The 16,279-nt window shown below is 38.6% G+C and overlaps 2 protein-coding genes across 10 annotated transcripts in view; one reads left to right on the top strand and one right to left on the bottom strand.

Annotated features, from left to right (window-relative positions):
- ALG6 (ALG6 alpha-1,3-glucosyltransferase) overlaps nucleotides 1–6,620 on the top strand; it is a 67,000-nt gene extending 60,380 nt beyond the window's left edge. For all 8 annotated transcript variants that reach the window (XM_039474148.2, XM_039474151.2, XM_039474150.2 and 5 more), the window contains one exon: nucleotides 6,245–6,620. In XM_039474148.2, the coding sequence (XP_039330082.1) occupies nucleotides 6,245–6,442 (198 nt within the window). In that variant the 3' untranslated portion in view covers nucleotides 6,443–6,620. The remainder of the gene's footprint in view (nucleotides 1–6,244) is intronic.
- A 4,246-nt stretch (nucleotides 6,621–10,866) lies between these two features.
- Nucleotides 10,867–16,279, bottom strand: part of ITGB3BP (integrin subunit beta 3 binding protein) — a 72,287-nt gene continuing 66,874 nt past the window's right edge. For both annotated transcript variants that reach the window (XM_074380950.1, XM_010348187.3), the window contains one exon: nucleotides 10,867–11,198. In XM_074380950.1, coding sequence (XP_074237051.1) covers nucleotides 11,191–11,198 — 8 coding nt within the window. In that variant the 3' untranslated portion in view covers nucleotides 10,867–11,190. The remainder of the gene's footprint in view (nucleotides 11,199–16,279) is intronic.

Genomic DNA, 16,279 nt, shown 5'->3' on the forward strand with positions numbered 1-16,279 from the left:
AATTGAAAATGTGAGTCCACTGATTTTGTTCTTTTATAAGATTGTTTTATCTATTTTACATCCCTTTATTTTCATATTATTTTTAGAAGTTTATCCATTTTCTCCCAAAACCCAGCTGAGATTTTGATAGGGACTGAATTGATTGTGCATATCAATTTGTGGAATATAGCTGGTTTTTGTTTGTTTGTTTGTTTGTTTTTGTTTTGAGACAGGGTCTTGCTCTGTTGCCCAGGTTGGAGTGCAGTGGTGTGCAACCTCTGTCTCCCAGGCTTAAGCAATCTTCCCACCTCAGCCTCCTGAATAGCTGGGACTATAGGCATGTACCACCATACTTGGCTAATTTTTTTAGAAATGGAGTTTCATCATGAATATTGCCATCTTAATATTTAGTCTTCCAGTGAACAAACACAAGATGCATTTCCATTTATTTAGATATTTAATTTCTTTCAACAATGTTTTGTGGTTTTCAGTATATAAGTTTTAGACTTTTTATTAAATTTACTCTTAAGTATAACGAATGATCATAAAGCATAATTCTTTATAACAATATTGTAAAGGACTGGTTTTCTTAATTTCATTTTCATAATGTTCAATGCTACTATATCTGAATACAATATTTTTGTATGTTGAACTTGTGTTCTTTGGCATAGGTTTTTAATGGATTTCCTACAGTTTTCTATATATATAAGATAATGTAATCTGCAAATCATGAGTTTTACATCTTTCTTTCTGATGTGGATGACTTTTATCTTTTATTTCTCTTACTTGCCTAATTACCCTAGGACCTGTAATACAATGTTTAATACAAGTAACAAGAGTGGACATCTTCTATTTTCTTGATATTAGGGGGAAAGCATGTGGTCTGTCACCATTAACTATGATGTTAACTGTGGGCTTTTAAAAATAGATGGCCTTTATCTGGTTCAGGAAGTTTCTCTTTAATTCCTAGTTTACATGATTTTATCATGAAAAAATGTTGGATTATAATTCTTTTTTGCATCTTTGATCATGTGTTGTTTTTTTCCCCTCTTTATTTTATTAATATGATACATTTCATTGATTGATTTTTGTATGTTGAATTAATCTTGAATTCTTGGGATAAATCCTACTGGATCATGGTGTATAATTCTTTTTATCTTCCACTGGCTTCAGTTTGCCAATATTTTCTTGATGATTTTTGCATATATATTCATAAGAGATACTAATATGTAGTTTTCATGTGATGTCTTTGTCTACTTATAAAGTTCATATATTTAAGGGATATCACATTTTTTTCAAGGCTGTCTAATATGCTAGATTGCAGTCTATTTGAGGGCAAGAACTCTGCATTTTACACATACCATTTTATCTGTAGCATCTATCAGTGCCTGGTAAAGAATAGGTGATCTGATTTTTGTTGAATGAATGGCTATTCATCTAATTATTATAATGAAAAATTAGGGGCAGCTCAATTATCCATTAGGTAAAAAATGATACATGAATAAGTATATAAGCTCCATGGAATATTTGGCAACTATTACAAATGTTATGAACTTTTTGTTGTTTTGAGATGGTCTTACTCTGTTGCCTAGGCTGGAGTGCAGTGGTGCATTTATAGCTCACTGCAACCTAGAACTGCTGGGCCCAAGTGATCCTCCTTCCTCAGCCTCCTGAGTAGCTAGGATTATAGGCACACAGCATCATGCTTGCCTAATTTTAAAATTCTTTGTAGAGACAGGGTCTCGCTCTGTTGTCCAGGCTGCTGTCAAACTCCTGGCCTCAAACGATCCTTGCACCCTAACCCTTGCACCTCAGCTTCCCGAAGTGCATTAGAGGTGTGAGGCACTATGCTCTAATTTCTTAAACATGTTTTATAACTGTAGAATAAATCAATAAACATGCCTATTAAAATAGGAATTCCATGCCTGATATACAGTAGGCAATCAGAATGTGTCAGGCCTTTTATTTTTCCAGTCGTCTTATGCAGACTACACTTTCATGGTGGAAATAACAGGTTATACTTACTTATTTTTTGAGATGGAATCCCACTCTGTCACCCAGGCTGGAGTGCAATGGCGTGATTTTGGCTCACTGCAAACTCCGCTTCCCGGGTTCAAGCGATTCTCCTGCCTCAGCCTCCCGAGTAGCTGGACTATAGGCATGCCTACCATGCCCAGCTAATTTTTGTATTTTTAATAGAGATGGGATTTCACCATGTTGGCCAGGCTGGTCTCAAACTCCTGACCTTGTGATCTGCCCGCCTTGGCCTCTCAAAGTGTTGAGATTACAGGCATGAGCCACTGTGCCTGGCCCAACAGGCTATACTTATTTACATTTTGGGGGACTACATAGAGGATTGCCCAAAGTACCCAGAAAACAAAGAAAGAATGACTAACTTTACTAGGGGAGTGTAGGGGAAGGTTTCAAAGGAGATATTTCATATTTAGATCTTGTAGGAAGACAAGGCAGGTATCTTCAGGGCAGAGTTGAATGGGTATCCTGAGGGTTTTGCACTTTAGATAATTACCATGGAGGATGGGGGTGTGGGAGGCAGGAAGTTAAGCAGTGAATAGGAAAGACAAGGTAAGGATTAACTTTACTCAGGGGTTCAAATGGAAAGTGGATATAAAGTTCATTTTTTGTTAGCACAAGCCCAGATTCCTGAGTGTATGTCAGACTCTAGCCCTATTGTGATATTCACAATCTGGTCCAGTGATCTTAAGGTGAGGACCACCAGGTTTATTTGTTCTTTAATAAATAGTTTTTGAGCACTTACTGTATGCCAAGCATTGTTCTGGAGGTTGAGGGTACAGCAGTGACCAAAACTAACAGAAATTCTTGTTCTCATGGAGGTCGCATTCTAGTGGAGAAATCCGACATCAGCATATGTAAAATACATAGCATGTCAGAGGGTGATAAGTGCTATAGAGAACAACAAAGCAAGGGAGAAATGGATATGATATCTGGGCGGGAGGGGTGCGGGGATTAATGCAATTTTAAAATGGTAGGGCTTTCTTGAGCAAAAAACCAAAGGAAGTAACGGAGTAAACTGTGTAGATAATTGAGGGTAGAACATCCTGGAAGAGAAAACTGCAAATGCAGTGAACATCATGGAGGTCATGATGATTGTAGCTGGGTGAGGGAAAGAAATAATAGGACCAAAGATTAGAGAGCTAATAGTTTCCCATAATGGGACTAGAATCTGACTTACACTGTGTGTGGGGTGTGTGTGTGTGTGTGTGTGTGTGTGTGTGTGTGTGTGTGTGTTTTGAGACGGGGTCTTGCTCTGTTGCCAGACTGGAGTGCAATCGCACAATCTTGGCTCACTGCAACCTCTGCCTCCCAGGTTCAAGCAATTCCTCTGCCTCAGTCTCCCAAGTAGCTGAGATTATTTGCGTGTGCCACCATGCCCGGCTAATTTTTTATATTTTAGTAGACAGGGTTTCACCATGTTGGGCAGGATGGTCTCGATCTCCTGACCTCATGATCCGCCTGCGTTAGCCTCACAAAGTACTGGGATTACAGGCATGAACCACCACATCTGGCCCTGACTTACATTTTTAAAAGGTCCATTTGGCAGCTATGTGGAGAACAGATTGTGGATAATGGAATCCATGAGAGATGATGGTGCTGTGGACCAGGGTAGCAGTGGAAGTGGTTAGAACTGGTCAGATTTTGGATATATTTTCAAGGTAGAGCCAACTGGAATTGCTGGGGTTGTGAAAGAGAGGTATTCAGGATGATTGCAAGGTTTTTAGTATAAATAACGGAATGGGTGGCGCGGCCATTTAGCGAGTGGAAGGAAGCATGTTGAAGGAACTTTTGTGTGTGGTGGGGGCAGTGTGTAGTTTGGGGAGATCAATAGTTTATTTTTTTATTTACGTTTAGTTTTAGATGTCTAGCACATATCCAAGTAGAGATAGTAAAGAGCACCTGGGTAGATGAGTCTAGAGTTCAGTGAAAGCTTATCTAACCTGCAGTTAAGGACAGCTTTGAATGCAGCCCGATACAGCTTTCTTAAAACATAGAGGTTTTGTGCAATTTTTTTTTAAAGCTCATCAGCTATTGTTAGTGTATTTTATGGGTGGTCCAAGACAATTCTTTTTCCATTGTAGCCCAGGGAAGTCAAAAGATCAGATAACCCTGGTTTAGGGGAAAGGACCAAGCTGGAGACAAAGTTGAGTCTTTACATATAGTTGGTAATTAAACTCATGCTACTGGATGACTCACTAAGGGTATGAGTATAGATTAGTAAGAGGAGTAAGTACTAAGCCCCAAAATGCAGAGGTAGGGGACATGAGGAACCAACAAAGATGTCTAAGAATTCACTGGATGAGATAGGAGAGAACCAGGTGAGTATGATGTCATGGAAGCCAAGTGAAGGAAGTGTTTCAGTGAGAGGGGAGGGATTTCAAATGCTAATGAGAGAATCAAGTAAGGCAGTAAGAATTGACCATTGCATTTAGTACACTGGAGGTCATTATGGATATTTGTCCATAGCAGTTTCATGGTGACTGGGGTGAAAGCCTAACTGGTATGGGTTCACTAGTGAATGGGACAAAGACTGGACACAGCATGTTTATAGGCAACTGTTTTGGGAAATGAGTGTAAAGCGGAGCAGACAAATGGGTTAATAGTTGGAGCAAGAGAGGGTTTTTGTTTAAAATGGGAGAAATTTCTATTTCATGCCTATTTAACACTGATTCAAGATCACAGTATTATGACATTTCAACCAGTCCCATATTTCTTAAGTTTGAAACTTTTATTTTGAAAATTTCATTGCCGATGTTTGCAGTTTCCCCTAAGGTTGCCTCAGGAAATTTTCCTTTAGCAGTCCTGGTAGCCTTTGTTTTTATCTGCTTGTAAGCTTTCTTGGTGCCTATCCTCGCTTTTCCATTTGGAATGATCACTGCATTACTCTCTATTTAGATCTTACCAATACTGTCGTAAGGTAGCCAGCAATTAAGGCATCCTTTAGGGTTCCATCTGTACCCCACATCCTACATGGAAGTCACTACTGTTTCTCACTGCTTGCTTTCTACATTTACTTATACAGCCTTTGTATACCCACATACTGTGCTGGGGATAAAATCCGTAAGATTTTGCTAGTCTTTGTCTTAAAGGAGTTCAGTCTAGAGCTACGGTCTGTCCAGTACAGTAGCCACTAGACACATATAGAAATTTTAACATATTAAATTTAAATAAAAATTCAGTTCCTCAGTCGCAGTACACAATTCAAATGCCCAATAGTCACATGTGGTTAGCAGCTACTAACTGGATTGCAGACATAACACATTTTCATTACTGCAGGAAGTTCTATTGTATAGCACATTGGCCTCAAGAAGACCACACTAACTGATGACCACACAACTACAATAAATGTGCTAATTATTTTGACTACTCATCTTGGTATTTAAGCCAGTCTGACTTTGCGATTTTAGTTAACATTCTCCTACGTAGGTGGAAAACTCTTTGAGGCCAGAGGACCACATTTTCTTTCATATGCCCTACTATGCTTTACTCATTGAGGGAATTTAGTGAATATGAAATATAATTTTCCATTTGCCATGGAAAACTTTTTCACAGATGGGTTCTCAGAATTAGCTTAGAATTTAAAAAATTGACACAGACTAGATATATATATATATTTTGGAAGTACATGTGATAATTTCATACATTCATGTAATGTGTGAGAATCAAATCAGGGCAACTGGGCTATCCATTACCTTAAAAATATGTATTTATGCTAGGAACATTCAACTTATTATTTTCTAGCTATTTTGAAATGTACATTAATGTTAACTATAGTCACCCTGCTGATCTGCCGAACAGGTTTTATTTCCTCTATCTACCTGTATATTTGTACCCATTAGCTTAGAATTTTATATCCTGTAGGGCCCCAGGCGATGCTATAAATTTAACTGACTAGCATTAACATCTATCCCAGATACCTTTCTTCAGTGCCTGGGTGGTAAGAAGCATAAGACAGGGGTCCTCAGGTTTTAGTTACACATGGGAATCCCTTGGAGGGCTTAAAAAAGTACTGAGGCCTACTCTAGAGATTGTGATTTAATTGTTCTGGGTGTGACATGGGCATTGAGATTTTAAAAACCCCTCATATGATTCTAATAGGAAGTCAAAGTTGAGATACACCAGTAAAAGAAACTGGACCCTCAACCCTCACCTTTAATTCTGCTCATTTGATAGCTATAAGTCATCAGTGTTCACCTTTTATACTATTCAGTAATCCATTTTTCCCTTGCAGTTTCTTATTTCAGTAATCACTATGGTGCTTCTGACGCTGATGACTGTCACACTGGATCCTCCTCAGAAACTACCGGACTTATTTTCTGTATTGGTGTGTTTTGTATCTTGCTTGAACTTCCTGTTCTTCTTGGTATACTTTAACATTATAATCATGTGGGATTCCAAAAATGGAAGAAATCAGAAGAAAATCAGCTAGCTGTATTCTTAAACAATTGTGAAAATATGAACAGTGCTAAAAGGTTTTGTGAACTTTCTGCTTTGTATAAGGAAAATTACCTAAAATTACCATTTTGAGAAAACCATGGAACTACAGGAAACAGTGAAAAGTCATTGTTGTCTACACAAAATAAACGTATATGGAGATCAAAGATCAATGGAGGCTTGTCTAAGTATTGCTTGGCCAAAACATATTGTGGTTTTATCAATACTCACAGCTATTCAAGTGCGGAAAAAAGAGAAAAATGTCCTTAATGCCAGTGTTTACTTAGGAAATGCACTTTATAAATGTCTTGAAAAAATTGAGAAAGAAATATTTCTTCATATTTGCTTTGTCTAAACCTAGTTCCTTTATCAGACCATATAGTAAGCTTAATGGGAGAATTGAGCCCCTTCTTTTTAATGGAAATCACTAATTTTGGTATTCAAACTTAGTTTTTCTTACATTTTAGAATGCAAGTAGTGTGTATTTCACTGTTTAGAAATTATACCTTAGGGAATTTGTGATAATCTTTTTAATTACTTAGAAGGCAATTTAAACTGTTTGAAGTTTGAATATGCTTTATTACACATGCAAATTTGATTTTTTTAACAAGGCAAATAAGTTAAACCATGATTTTATTTATTTCCAAGAATGAAGATTAACTTTACAATTAAAAAGGAGGGGCCGGGCACGGTGGCTCAAGCCTGTAATCCCAGCACTTTGGGAGGCCGAGGCGGGTGGATCACGAGGTCAAGAGATCGAGACCATCCTAGTCAACATGGTAAAACCCCGTCTCTAATAAAATACAAAAAATTAGCTGGGCATGGTGGCACGTGCCTGTAATCCCAGCTACTCAGGAGGCTGAGGCAGGAGAATTGCCTGAACCCAGGAGGCGGAGGTTGCGGTGAGCCGAGATCGCGCCATTGCACTCCAGCCTGGGTAACGAGAGCGAAACTCCGTCTCAAAAAAAAAGAATTTTCCTGAATTTAAATGTAAGTTTTAACTCTATGTGGTTTGAGTGAAGTCTTTTTAATTATACCCATCATTAGTTCTAAACTTCCAGAATCATTCTGTTTAACATTATATATATATGCTTATATATATATAAGCATATATATATAGTAGTTGTTGGTATGACATGGTTCAGAGTTACCATTGCCAGAGCATTGATTCATGTTAATTTCATCCATTAATACTGTATCACCCTGTATTAGCAGAAGCCCATATCTATTATAGCATTCAACTGGTAAAACTAATGCATGATATCCATGTTGTAGTTTCTCCTATAAAGATTTTTTTTAGTCTCTCTAATAAAGATAAATCAATCATTTTCCCATCAACATTTTTTAAGGAATATATTTCTTTCATAAGATAGCCATTAAACCATATTAAGTGGTGGTATATTTTTAAATCATGCAAGTCAAACCACACACACACACACACACACACACACACACACACACACACACAAACTGGTTCTAGACAGGGACAGTCACAGGCTGATATAAGAAGGTATGTGTTTCTAAGTCTGATAAAGAAAGTGAGTTTAGACAAAGCAAAAATCTAGAAGGATTTCTTTCTCAAAGCAAATGTGCATTAAGACTCAAGGGGCAGGTCAGCGCAGAAAAGCAGCCTTGAATCACTGCCGAATCAGCAGGAACATCGCTGTCCACGGTCACCATCTGTAATCACTGTGCCCAAATGTCAGTATCTTGGCTGGCTGGTGTAGCTTTATTTTAAAAGATATTTTTTGTAATAGTATACTTGTATTTAACATAGAATGTTGACTTAAATAAATGATGAGGAGATTTTAAGTTACAACTTATAAATAACTGGAGAATAGTATTTGGAAATAAAAGTATTATGTATATATATCAGTAAAATGAAATGCACCTGATTCAAGGCATATAGGTAAATTCTGTAAATAAAACAACTTTTTCAGATGATTTAATCTAATCATATTGAGTTACACTGTAGTTTTTATAGGGACTTGCAGCAGTTGTAAGTATCCCTCATATCTATCACAAACGAGTTTAAGAGTTTACATTGAACTTAGAGGGATTAGGTTCCAAAATACCAAAAAGAGAGGCCAGGCACAGTGGCCTGTCATCACAGCTGTTTGTTTGAGAGGGTGAGGCAGGATGATCACTTGAGACCAGTGAGACACCATCTCAAAAAAGGCAAAATATCAAAAAATCCAGTGATGAATTATAATCACAGAAGTAGGCAATTCCAAAGCATTTCTTTTAAACTCAGGGTTATGGGGATGTTTTAATATATATTTTGGTTATGCAAAAAATATTAAAGATAGATTTCTCACTTTCTTCACTAATATACCTGTCAAAAAATAAGCCCTTCAAAGTTATGTTCAAGTACATTTTAGATGGAGGAGGCATTTCTGAGAAATGCAGTTTTCTCACCTGCCAATAAACTTAGGTTTGCTTCTTTTCTTCCCCCCAAGATTCTATCTTAAGCTTCTAAAATAGGTTTGCTTCTTAAAATGAAGAGAATAGGGTATATGTCTATGTATCATATATGAGGCATACAGAAGTCATTTTCTCTTGAGGACTTAGGGAGGGTAGAAAAATCCCCGATGTTGCATTCTGTCCAAATGATAAACCACAACAAATTGAGTGAAACATTTACAAAAGTCAAGGCAGCCAAAGAAGCCTCTCTGTTCAACAGAAAGAAAAAGATGGATAGGATATAACTAAATAATGGTTAAAGTAACACAATGGTTTCAAGTCTCAATTCTGTTATGTTCATTGGAAGATCAGGGCCAAGTATATCCCCTGCAACTCTCCCTCCCCCCGTATAAACATTAGTTTTGTGTGTGGATCTTTCTGCTTTGTCCTTCATGTGGCCTCCAAGGGTGATAAAGTGAGAGTCATCTGATCTACAATGAAAAGAACTGGGAAATGATTCTCAGCAGACCCAGCTGTTCTGAAAGGCAAAAGCTTAGTATATCAAGAGGTCAAACATACAGTAACTGGTCTAATAGCATTAAGCACATACCTATATAACTTGGATTATATATGAAACCAACCTATTTCTTAACCCTGTATTACCCAACATAAGTTACTTCATAAAACGTTTTGGCTTACAACCTAAGGTTAGTTTTCAATGCTAGAATAATCCTTTTTTGGGTAACATCCTATTAGAAGCACTGTATCAGAATTTCTTATTTAAGCAGTATGAAGAAAATAATGAAGGTAATTTATATATTTTTATTAAAAAACCTTTCATTTTAAAAAGGTGAATCTAAAATTTCTCTAAGTGGAAAGTAAGTTTTTTTTGTTTTGTTTTGTTTTGTTTTTCTGAGATAGGTGTCTTGCTGTGTTGCCTAGTCTGGTCTTAAACTCCTGAGCTCAAGCAATCCTCCTGTTTCAGCCTCTTGAGTAGTAGCTGGGATTAAAGGCTTGTACCATTGCACACAGTGGAAAATGACTTGTTTTTGACCTTAATTTGTTAAATTTTGTTTCAGATTTCCATGTAGTTTTTATTTTCATGATATACTCAAATGACATCGTAATATTTTCTACTAATTTTGCTAAAACTTCGGGCAAGTACCAAAGGAATAACAGTTTTTCCCTACAGAAATGGTCAAGAAAAGCATAGGTTTCATTGTCAAGATAACATACTCTTTGATTCCCTTCACCCCTTTATTTTGGGAGTGACAATAAAAACATGATGGCGACAGAAAACACCACAGAAGAATTGAAATTTAATATTTCAAAATTTAGAAGGGATCACATATTGCCCTCAATAAAGGTCTTTTCCTTAAATTCAGTAGTCTGTGTGGTTTAGTTTAAAAAAACTTCATATTTAAAACATTTGGCCGGGCGCGGTGGCTCAAGCCTGTAATCCCAGCACTTTGGGAGGCCGAGGCGGGTGGATCACGAGGTCGAGAGATCGAGACCATCCTGGTCAACAAGGTGAAACCCCGTCTCTACTAAAAATACAAAAAATTAGCTGGGCATGGTGGCGCGTGCCTGTAATCCCAGCTACTCAGGAGGCTGAGGCAGGAGAATTGCCTGAACCCAGGAGGCGGAGGTTGTGGTGAGCCGAGATCGCGCCATTGCACTCCAGCCTGGGTAACAAGAGCAAAACTCCGTCTCAAAAAAAAAACAAACAAAAAACAAACAAAAAACATTTGTACTGAAAAATACATTCTAATATTTTATAAATGGTATTGACATTTTAAAACCTTGAAAATGTTTTTTTCTCTACAAGCATAGGAAAATAAAAACTCACTTCTGAGGTAGTGGCTACACAACAGACTAGATAAATTTAAAAAAAATTTTTTTAGGAATCTATAAATTAATAAGCAGCTGAGGCTTTAAATGGGAAAACTGGTACTTAATTCCACTCACCATTATATTTAATCTGCATTTCAGAAAAATATATAGCTCTACCAAAGATGCCATTTTTATACATGCTTTATTATTAAGTCTGCCCACAAGTGCTAGAAGTCCACAGAAATGTATGTGCTACAGAATATAAGTCAAGATCCTCCTCTCCATGTTGGCTTAAAGAGTCAAGAAGAAATGTATTATTTACATTGAGATTATCTACTGGTGTGTGTAGAAAGTTTAAATTAGCTGCAAGAAATTTTATCTAGACGTGCACCTGCCGACTGCTACAAGCTGGTATTTACTGGGCAGATTAATTACAAATATTTCTCTGTTCCTTTAAATATGATCAGGCAGATGCAGAAGTTGATGCTTATGGTGAGTGCATTTCTTCTAAATGCCTGTGGAATATAAAAGATAATTATGTTATCAAAAATTAGTTAACATGCATCTCATACATGACTTAAGAAATGATTTTAACATCCATTAATAATCTAATTTGGTACCTAGTTTAGTTAGATGCTGGCAATCTCTCATTTGCTTATTATTTTGTTTGAGATGGAGTCTTACTCTGTCACCCAGGCTGGAGTGCAATGGCATGGTCTCGGCTCACTGCAGCCTTTGCCTCCCAGGTTCAAGCAATTCTTCTGCCTCAGCCTCTCAAATAGCTGGGACTACAGGCGCATGCCACCACACTCAGCTAATTTTTATATTTTTAGTAGAGACAGGGTTTCACTATGTTGGCCAGGCTGGTCTCGAACTCCTGAGCTCATTATCTGCCTGCTTTAGCCTCCCAAAGTGCTGGGATTACAGGTGTGAGCCACTATGCCCAGCCTCATTTGCTTATTTTTGACTACTTTGACATAGCAGTCAGTATTCTTTACCTTATGTGACTATACTTACATGAGAGACTCCTCAGAGAATTTTAAAACTCCAACAGGGCCTACAGAAAACACCAAATTTACATGCCTTTTCTATAAGCCTAGGGGCCTTTCAGCAGGTGTTTCCTCCAACAGCTGCCCCCCCCCCACCCAAAAGACAATGTTTACTATGACAGATTCCTATTCAGAATATGTCCCTCTGGGGACTCCTAGTGGTGACAGAGGCTCATGTCTTTTCAGGCTTAGGACTCTCCCGTGAGAGAAAGCCTTTGAAGAAAGCAGTCATTGGCAACTGATGGCATACATTACCATAGGGCATGTGGGAAAAGATCTTTACAAATGACATAATAAGGCTGGGAGTGGTGGCTCATGCCTGTAATCCTAGCGTTTGGGAGGCCAAGGCAGAAGGACTGCTTGAGCCCAGAAGGTCAAGGATGCAGTAGCTATGATCGCAGCATTGAATTCCAGCCACGGTGACAGAACAAGAGCCTCTCTTGAAAAAAAAACTGATAATCCCATCTTGAGGTGATCTATGTCTGCTGTGAATTCCCATAACACTGCTTATTCTTCATTTGGTACTTACTGTAGAGAGGAATGTTTATATTTCTCAGTCTGAAGGGGAAGAAACGTCTGTCAACTCTTCCTCTCATTCCATGAAGTGTGATGAATTTGATTGGTCAAAGTCCAGAACATTCATTGGTCTACATTTTACTAGTAACATTACACAAATTTTTCCCTTCTTGTAGTTTCCCTATCACTGTCTACTCAATCCCAGTGGACCTTTATTATCATTATTATTATTTTTATTTTTATTTTTATTTTTATTTTTGAGACAGAGTTTCACTCTTGTTACCCCAGGCTGGAGTGCAATGGCGCGATCTCGGCTCACCGCAAACTCCGCCTCCTGGGTTCAGGCAATTCTCCTGCCTCAGCCTCCTGAGTAGCTGGGATTACAGGCACATGCCACCATGCCCAGCTCATTTTTTGTATTTTTAGTAGAGACGGGGTTTCACCATGTTGACCGGGATGGTCTCGATCTCTTGACCTCGTGATCCACCCGCCTCGGCCTCCCAAAGTGCTGGGATTACAGACTGAGCCACTGCGCCCGGCCTATTATTATTATTATACTTCCTAATTTCATGTAGTAGGGAGACCAACACATTCTATTGTGCTGTCCTGCCATCAAGCATGTAAAAGGCAGGCCTGTGATCTTCACAGCATTAAAGCCACATGGACTTGGGGGTCTTTCAAAGATCCAGATTTTAGGTTCAGGAAAGTGCACAGAGTTCAAGATTTACTTACTGTGAGAAAGAAGAGTGCATTTCTGCTTTAAGGCAATCTACCTTAGTTACCCCAAGCTTCTACCTCGGAGCTTGCCATGTTGGGGGTTATCAATTCCATCATCAATCAAGTTGATACTTTGATCCTCATTGGATTCACAATCCTTGTTTGTACTTGTTACCGGACAGAAGAGTCTGAACTTGTATCATTTATCATAACTTGCCTTGTTCTTGTGTCCTTATTAGGTTTCAAACTGTCATTATACACAGTGCTTTGTCCATACTAAGTCTCATCCTTGTTACCCAAGTGATTCATCCACATTGTTACTAAAATATCCCAGTATCCCCTGTTAACATTAGCCAAAATGTTTTTCTCTTCCCTTCTTTTGATGGTCTTAGCACTCTGGCTGTGGCCTCTGGGTTGCTGTCACCCTAACTTTCTCTCTTAATTCTAGCATTGTTTCATAAAGGCTTCACTTTTTTTTTTTTTTTTTTTTTTGAGACGGAGTTTCGCTCTTGTTACCCAGGCTGGAGTGCAATGGCGCGATCTCGGCTCACCGCAACCTCCGCCTCCTGGGTTCAGGCAATTCTCCTGCCTCAGCCTCCTGACTAGCTGGAATTACAGGCAAGCGCCACCATGCCCAGCTACTTTTTTGTGTTTTTAGTAGAGACGGGGTTTCACCATGTTGACCAGGATGGTCTCGATCGCTCGACCTCGTGATCCACCCGCCTCGGCCTCCCAAAGTGCTGGGATTACAGGCTTGAGCCACCGCGCCCGGCCAAGGCTTCACTTTTTAAAGGCTCTGGGAGTGAATTTGTATGGGACAGTCCTCCCCACTGAACAATTACAGGTCAAGAGGAATAATCACTGAAGTGTGACAGAGGCCTGGAGCTGTTGTGCAGGCACGGAATTTGGCCACAGTGGTATCAGGAGTACTATATGTTAGGTTTCTAGAGCAAAGGGACAAAATTGGGAATTTCATTCACATCCTCCCTTATGCATACCAGTCAGGCAGCTATGGCAAATACACAAAAGAGCAATGAGAAAATATGGGGAAAGAAATTTGGGGAAGCTTACGTAGAAGTTGAGTTCTAAGCAGGTTTTGAAAGATGGATACAATTTTGGCAAAAATGAGAGCAAAGGCATGCTAGGCAGAGCAGACAAGACCAAAGGTAAGGACATGAGACAGGCACTTTCTGGAGGAGGGAAGGTGTCTGGGAAATGGCAAGTAATAGAGTGAATGAGGCACAATGAAGAAACTGGAAAGGCAAGCTGTAGGCAGATCAGGGAAATCCCTGAATGTCAGTTTAAATGTGGATTTTATTGTACATACAGTAGAGTAATATCTTCTAAAGCATACATTTGTCCAGTAGCAGGACAGGCTGTAGGGGAAAGAGACCTAAGGGCAGCCAGGTAAGTTACAATAAAGACAAGGATATTTGGAAGAGAGGTAATAAAGGAATAAACTGGTCCAGTGCGTGTGGAAAGGATAATTAAGCATTCTCAGAAGTAATATAATCTGGCAGCATTTGGATGTGGGGACAAAAAGAGAATTTGACCAGTGGAATGATATAATCCCTAAAAGGAGAAGGAAAAGCAGCTTTGAAGGGGAAATGATGAAACCAGTATACTTGGGGGACATTGTATGGGAGCTGACATTGTGGGTTTATAGTCCAGGAGAGAGGTCACAAATAATTTGGAAACCATATACACTAAGGTGAAAAGTCAGGGAATGAAGGATATAATGAAAAAAATGCGCAAAGTGAGAAGAAAACATGGTCAAAAGCAGAACTGACGCAGATGCCTCAAAGGTGAAGTCACTTAATTTCATTGTCATTTTTCTTTTGCTTCTCACTGAAAGGGAAGTTGATTGGTAGCTCAACTCTTGATTCTTCCAAGTTTCTTGAAAAGAAACTCAAAAGAACACCCCAAAGCGTGGTTATCTTTACTAAAATCCATTAACACAAAGCTATTCTCAGTACTCCGAATTCCCTGTAAGTTTATTAAGGAGACTATCAAACACTAAATGTGCATGTTCATTTACTAAATGTGTAACTGTGAAGCCGTATCTATGATCACCATCTAATATGTTATCTGTTGGATTTTCATGGGTCAGAAATTTTATAAAATGTTAACCTTATAATGAACGAATATAGGTGTATGTGGATGGATATATATATGTATACATATATATTTATCTCCTATGACATACAGGATATGTAAAGATAATATGTATATATTATCCTTAATAGGATATAAAATCCTTGGCCAGTAGTGAAGCCTGACATTCATGGATTACTACTGGGTAGTGGCAAGAGCATAGGCCTTGGCAGCAGACTATTCGGTTTAATATCCCAGCCCTGTTGAAGGTGATTCTGGGACAAGGTACTTAACCTCATTTGTGCCTCAATTGCCTCACCTATAAAATAAAATAACTGTATCTACCTCACAAGTTGTTGTGAAGATTAAATGGGATACGTATAAAGTGCTTATAACACTGCTGGCACATAGAAAGTACTCAATAAGGCCAGGCGCGGTAGCTCACGTCTGTAATCCCAGCACTTTGGGAGGCCAAGACAAGTGGTTCACTTGAGGTTAGGAGTTCAAGACTAGCCTGGACAACATGGTGAAACCCCATCTCTACTAAAAATACAAACAATTAGCTGGGCATGGTGGTACTCACCGGTAATCCCAGCTACTCGGAAGGATGAGGCAGGAGAATCACTTGAACCTGGGAGGCGGAGGCTGTAGTGAGCCGAGATCATGCCACTGCACTCCAGCCTGGGTGACAGAGTGAGACACTGTCTCAAAAAAAATTCCCAAAAAATAAAACAAAAGAAAGTACTCAATAAATATTAACTATTATAAGCTATTATTTACTGTAAACAACAGAGCATAAGCTATTGTTTACTGCATAAAACAGAATAAACATTTTCATAAAAATCTGTGACATAATTTTCTATATAAGGTGCTTTGCACATATTAAGACTAGCTTGTCAGGAAGCTAATATTAATCACTTGAGATACCATTTCCAAATATATAATTATTTAATTGTGCTTTAATTTTTTTCCCTAAGAGATAGCAGGTAGCATACCTGGTAAGCTAAGAATTCTTTTTTTTTTTTTCCTCTGGACAGGGTCTCACTCTGTCACCCAGGCTGGAGGTCAGCGATCATATCTCACTACAGCCTCTACCATGTGGACTCAAGTGATCCTCCCAAGTCAGCCTCCTGAGTAGCTGGGACTATAGGCATGTGCCACCACACCCAGCTAACTTTTCTATTTTTTGTAGAGACAAGGTCTCTCACTATGTTGCCTAG

The sequence above is a fragment of the Saimiri boliviensis genome, chromosome 11, assembly GCF_048565385.1.
Source record: "Saimiri boliviensis isolate mSaiBol1 chromosome 11, mSaiBol1.pri, whole genome shotgun sequence".
NCBI classification, from domain to species: Eukaryota; Metazoa; Chordata; class Mammalia; order Primates; family Cebidae; genus Saimiri; species Saimiri boliviensis.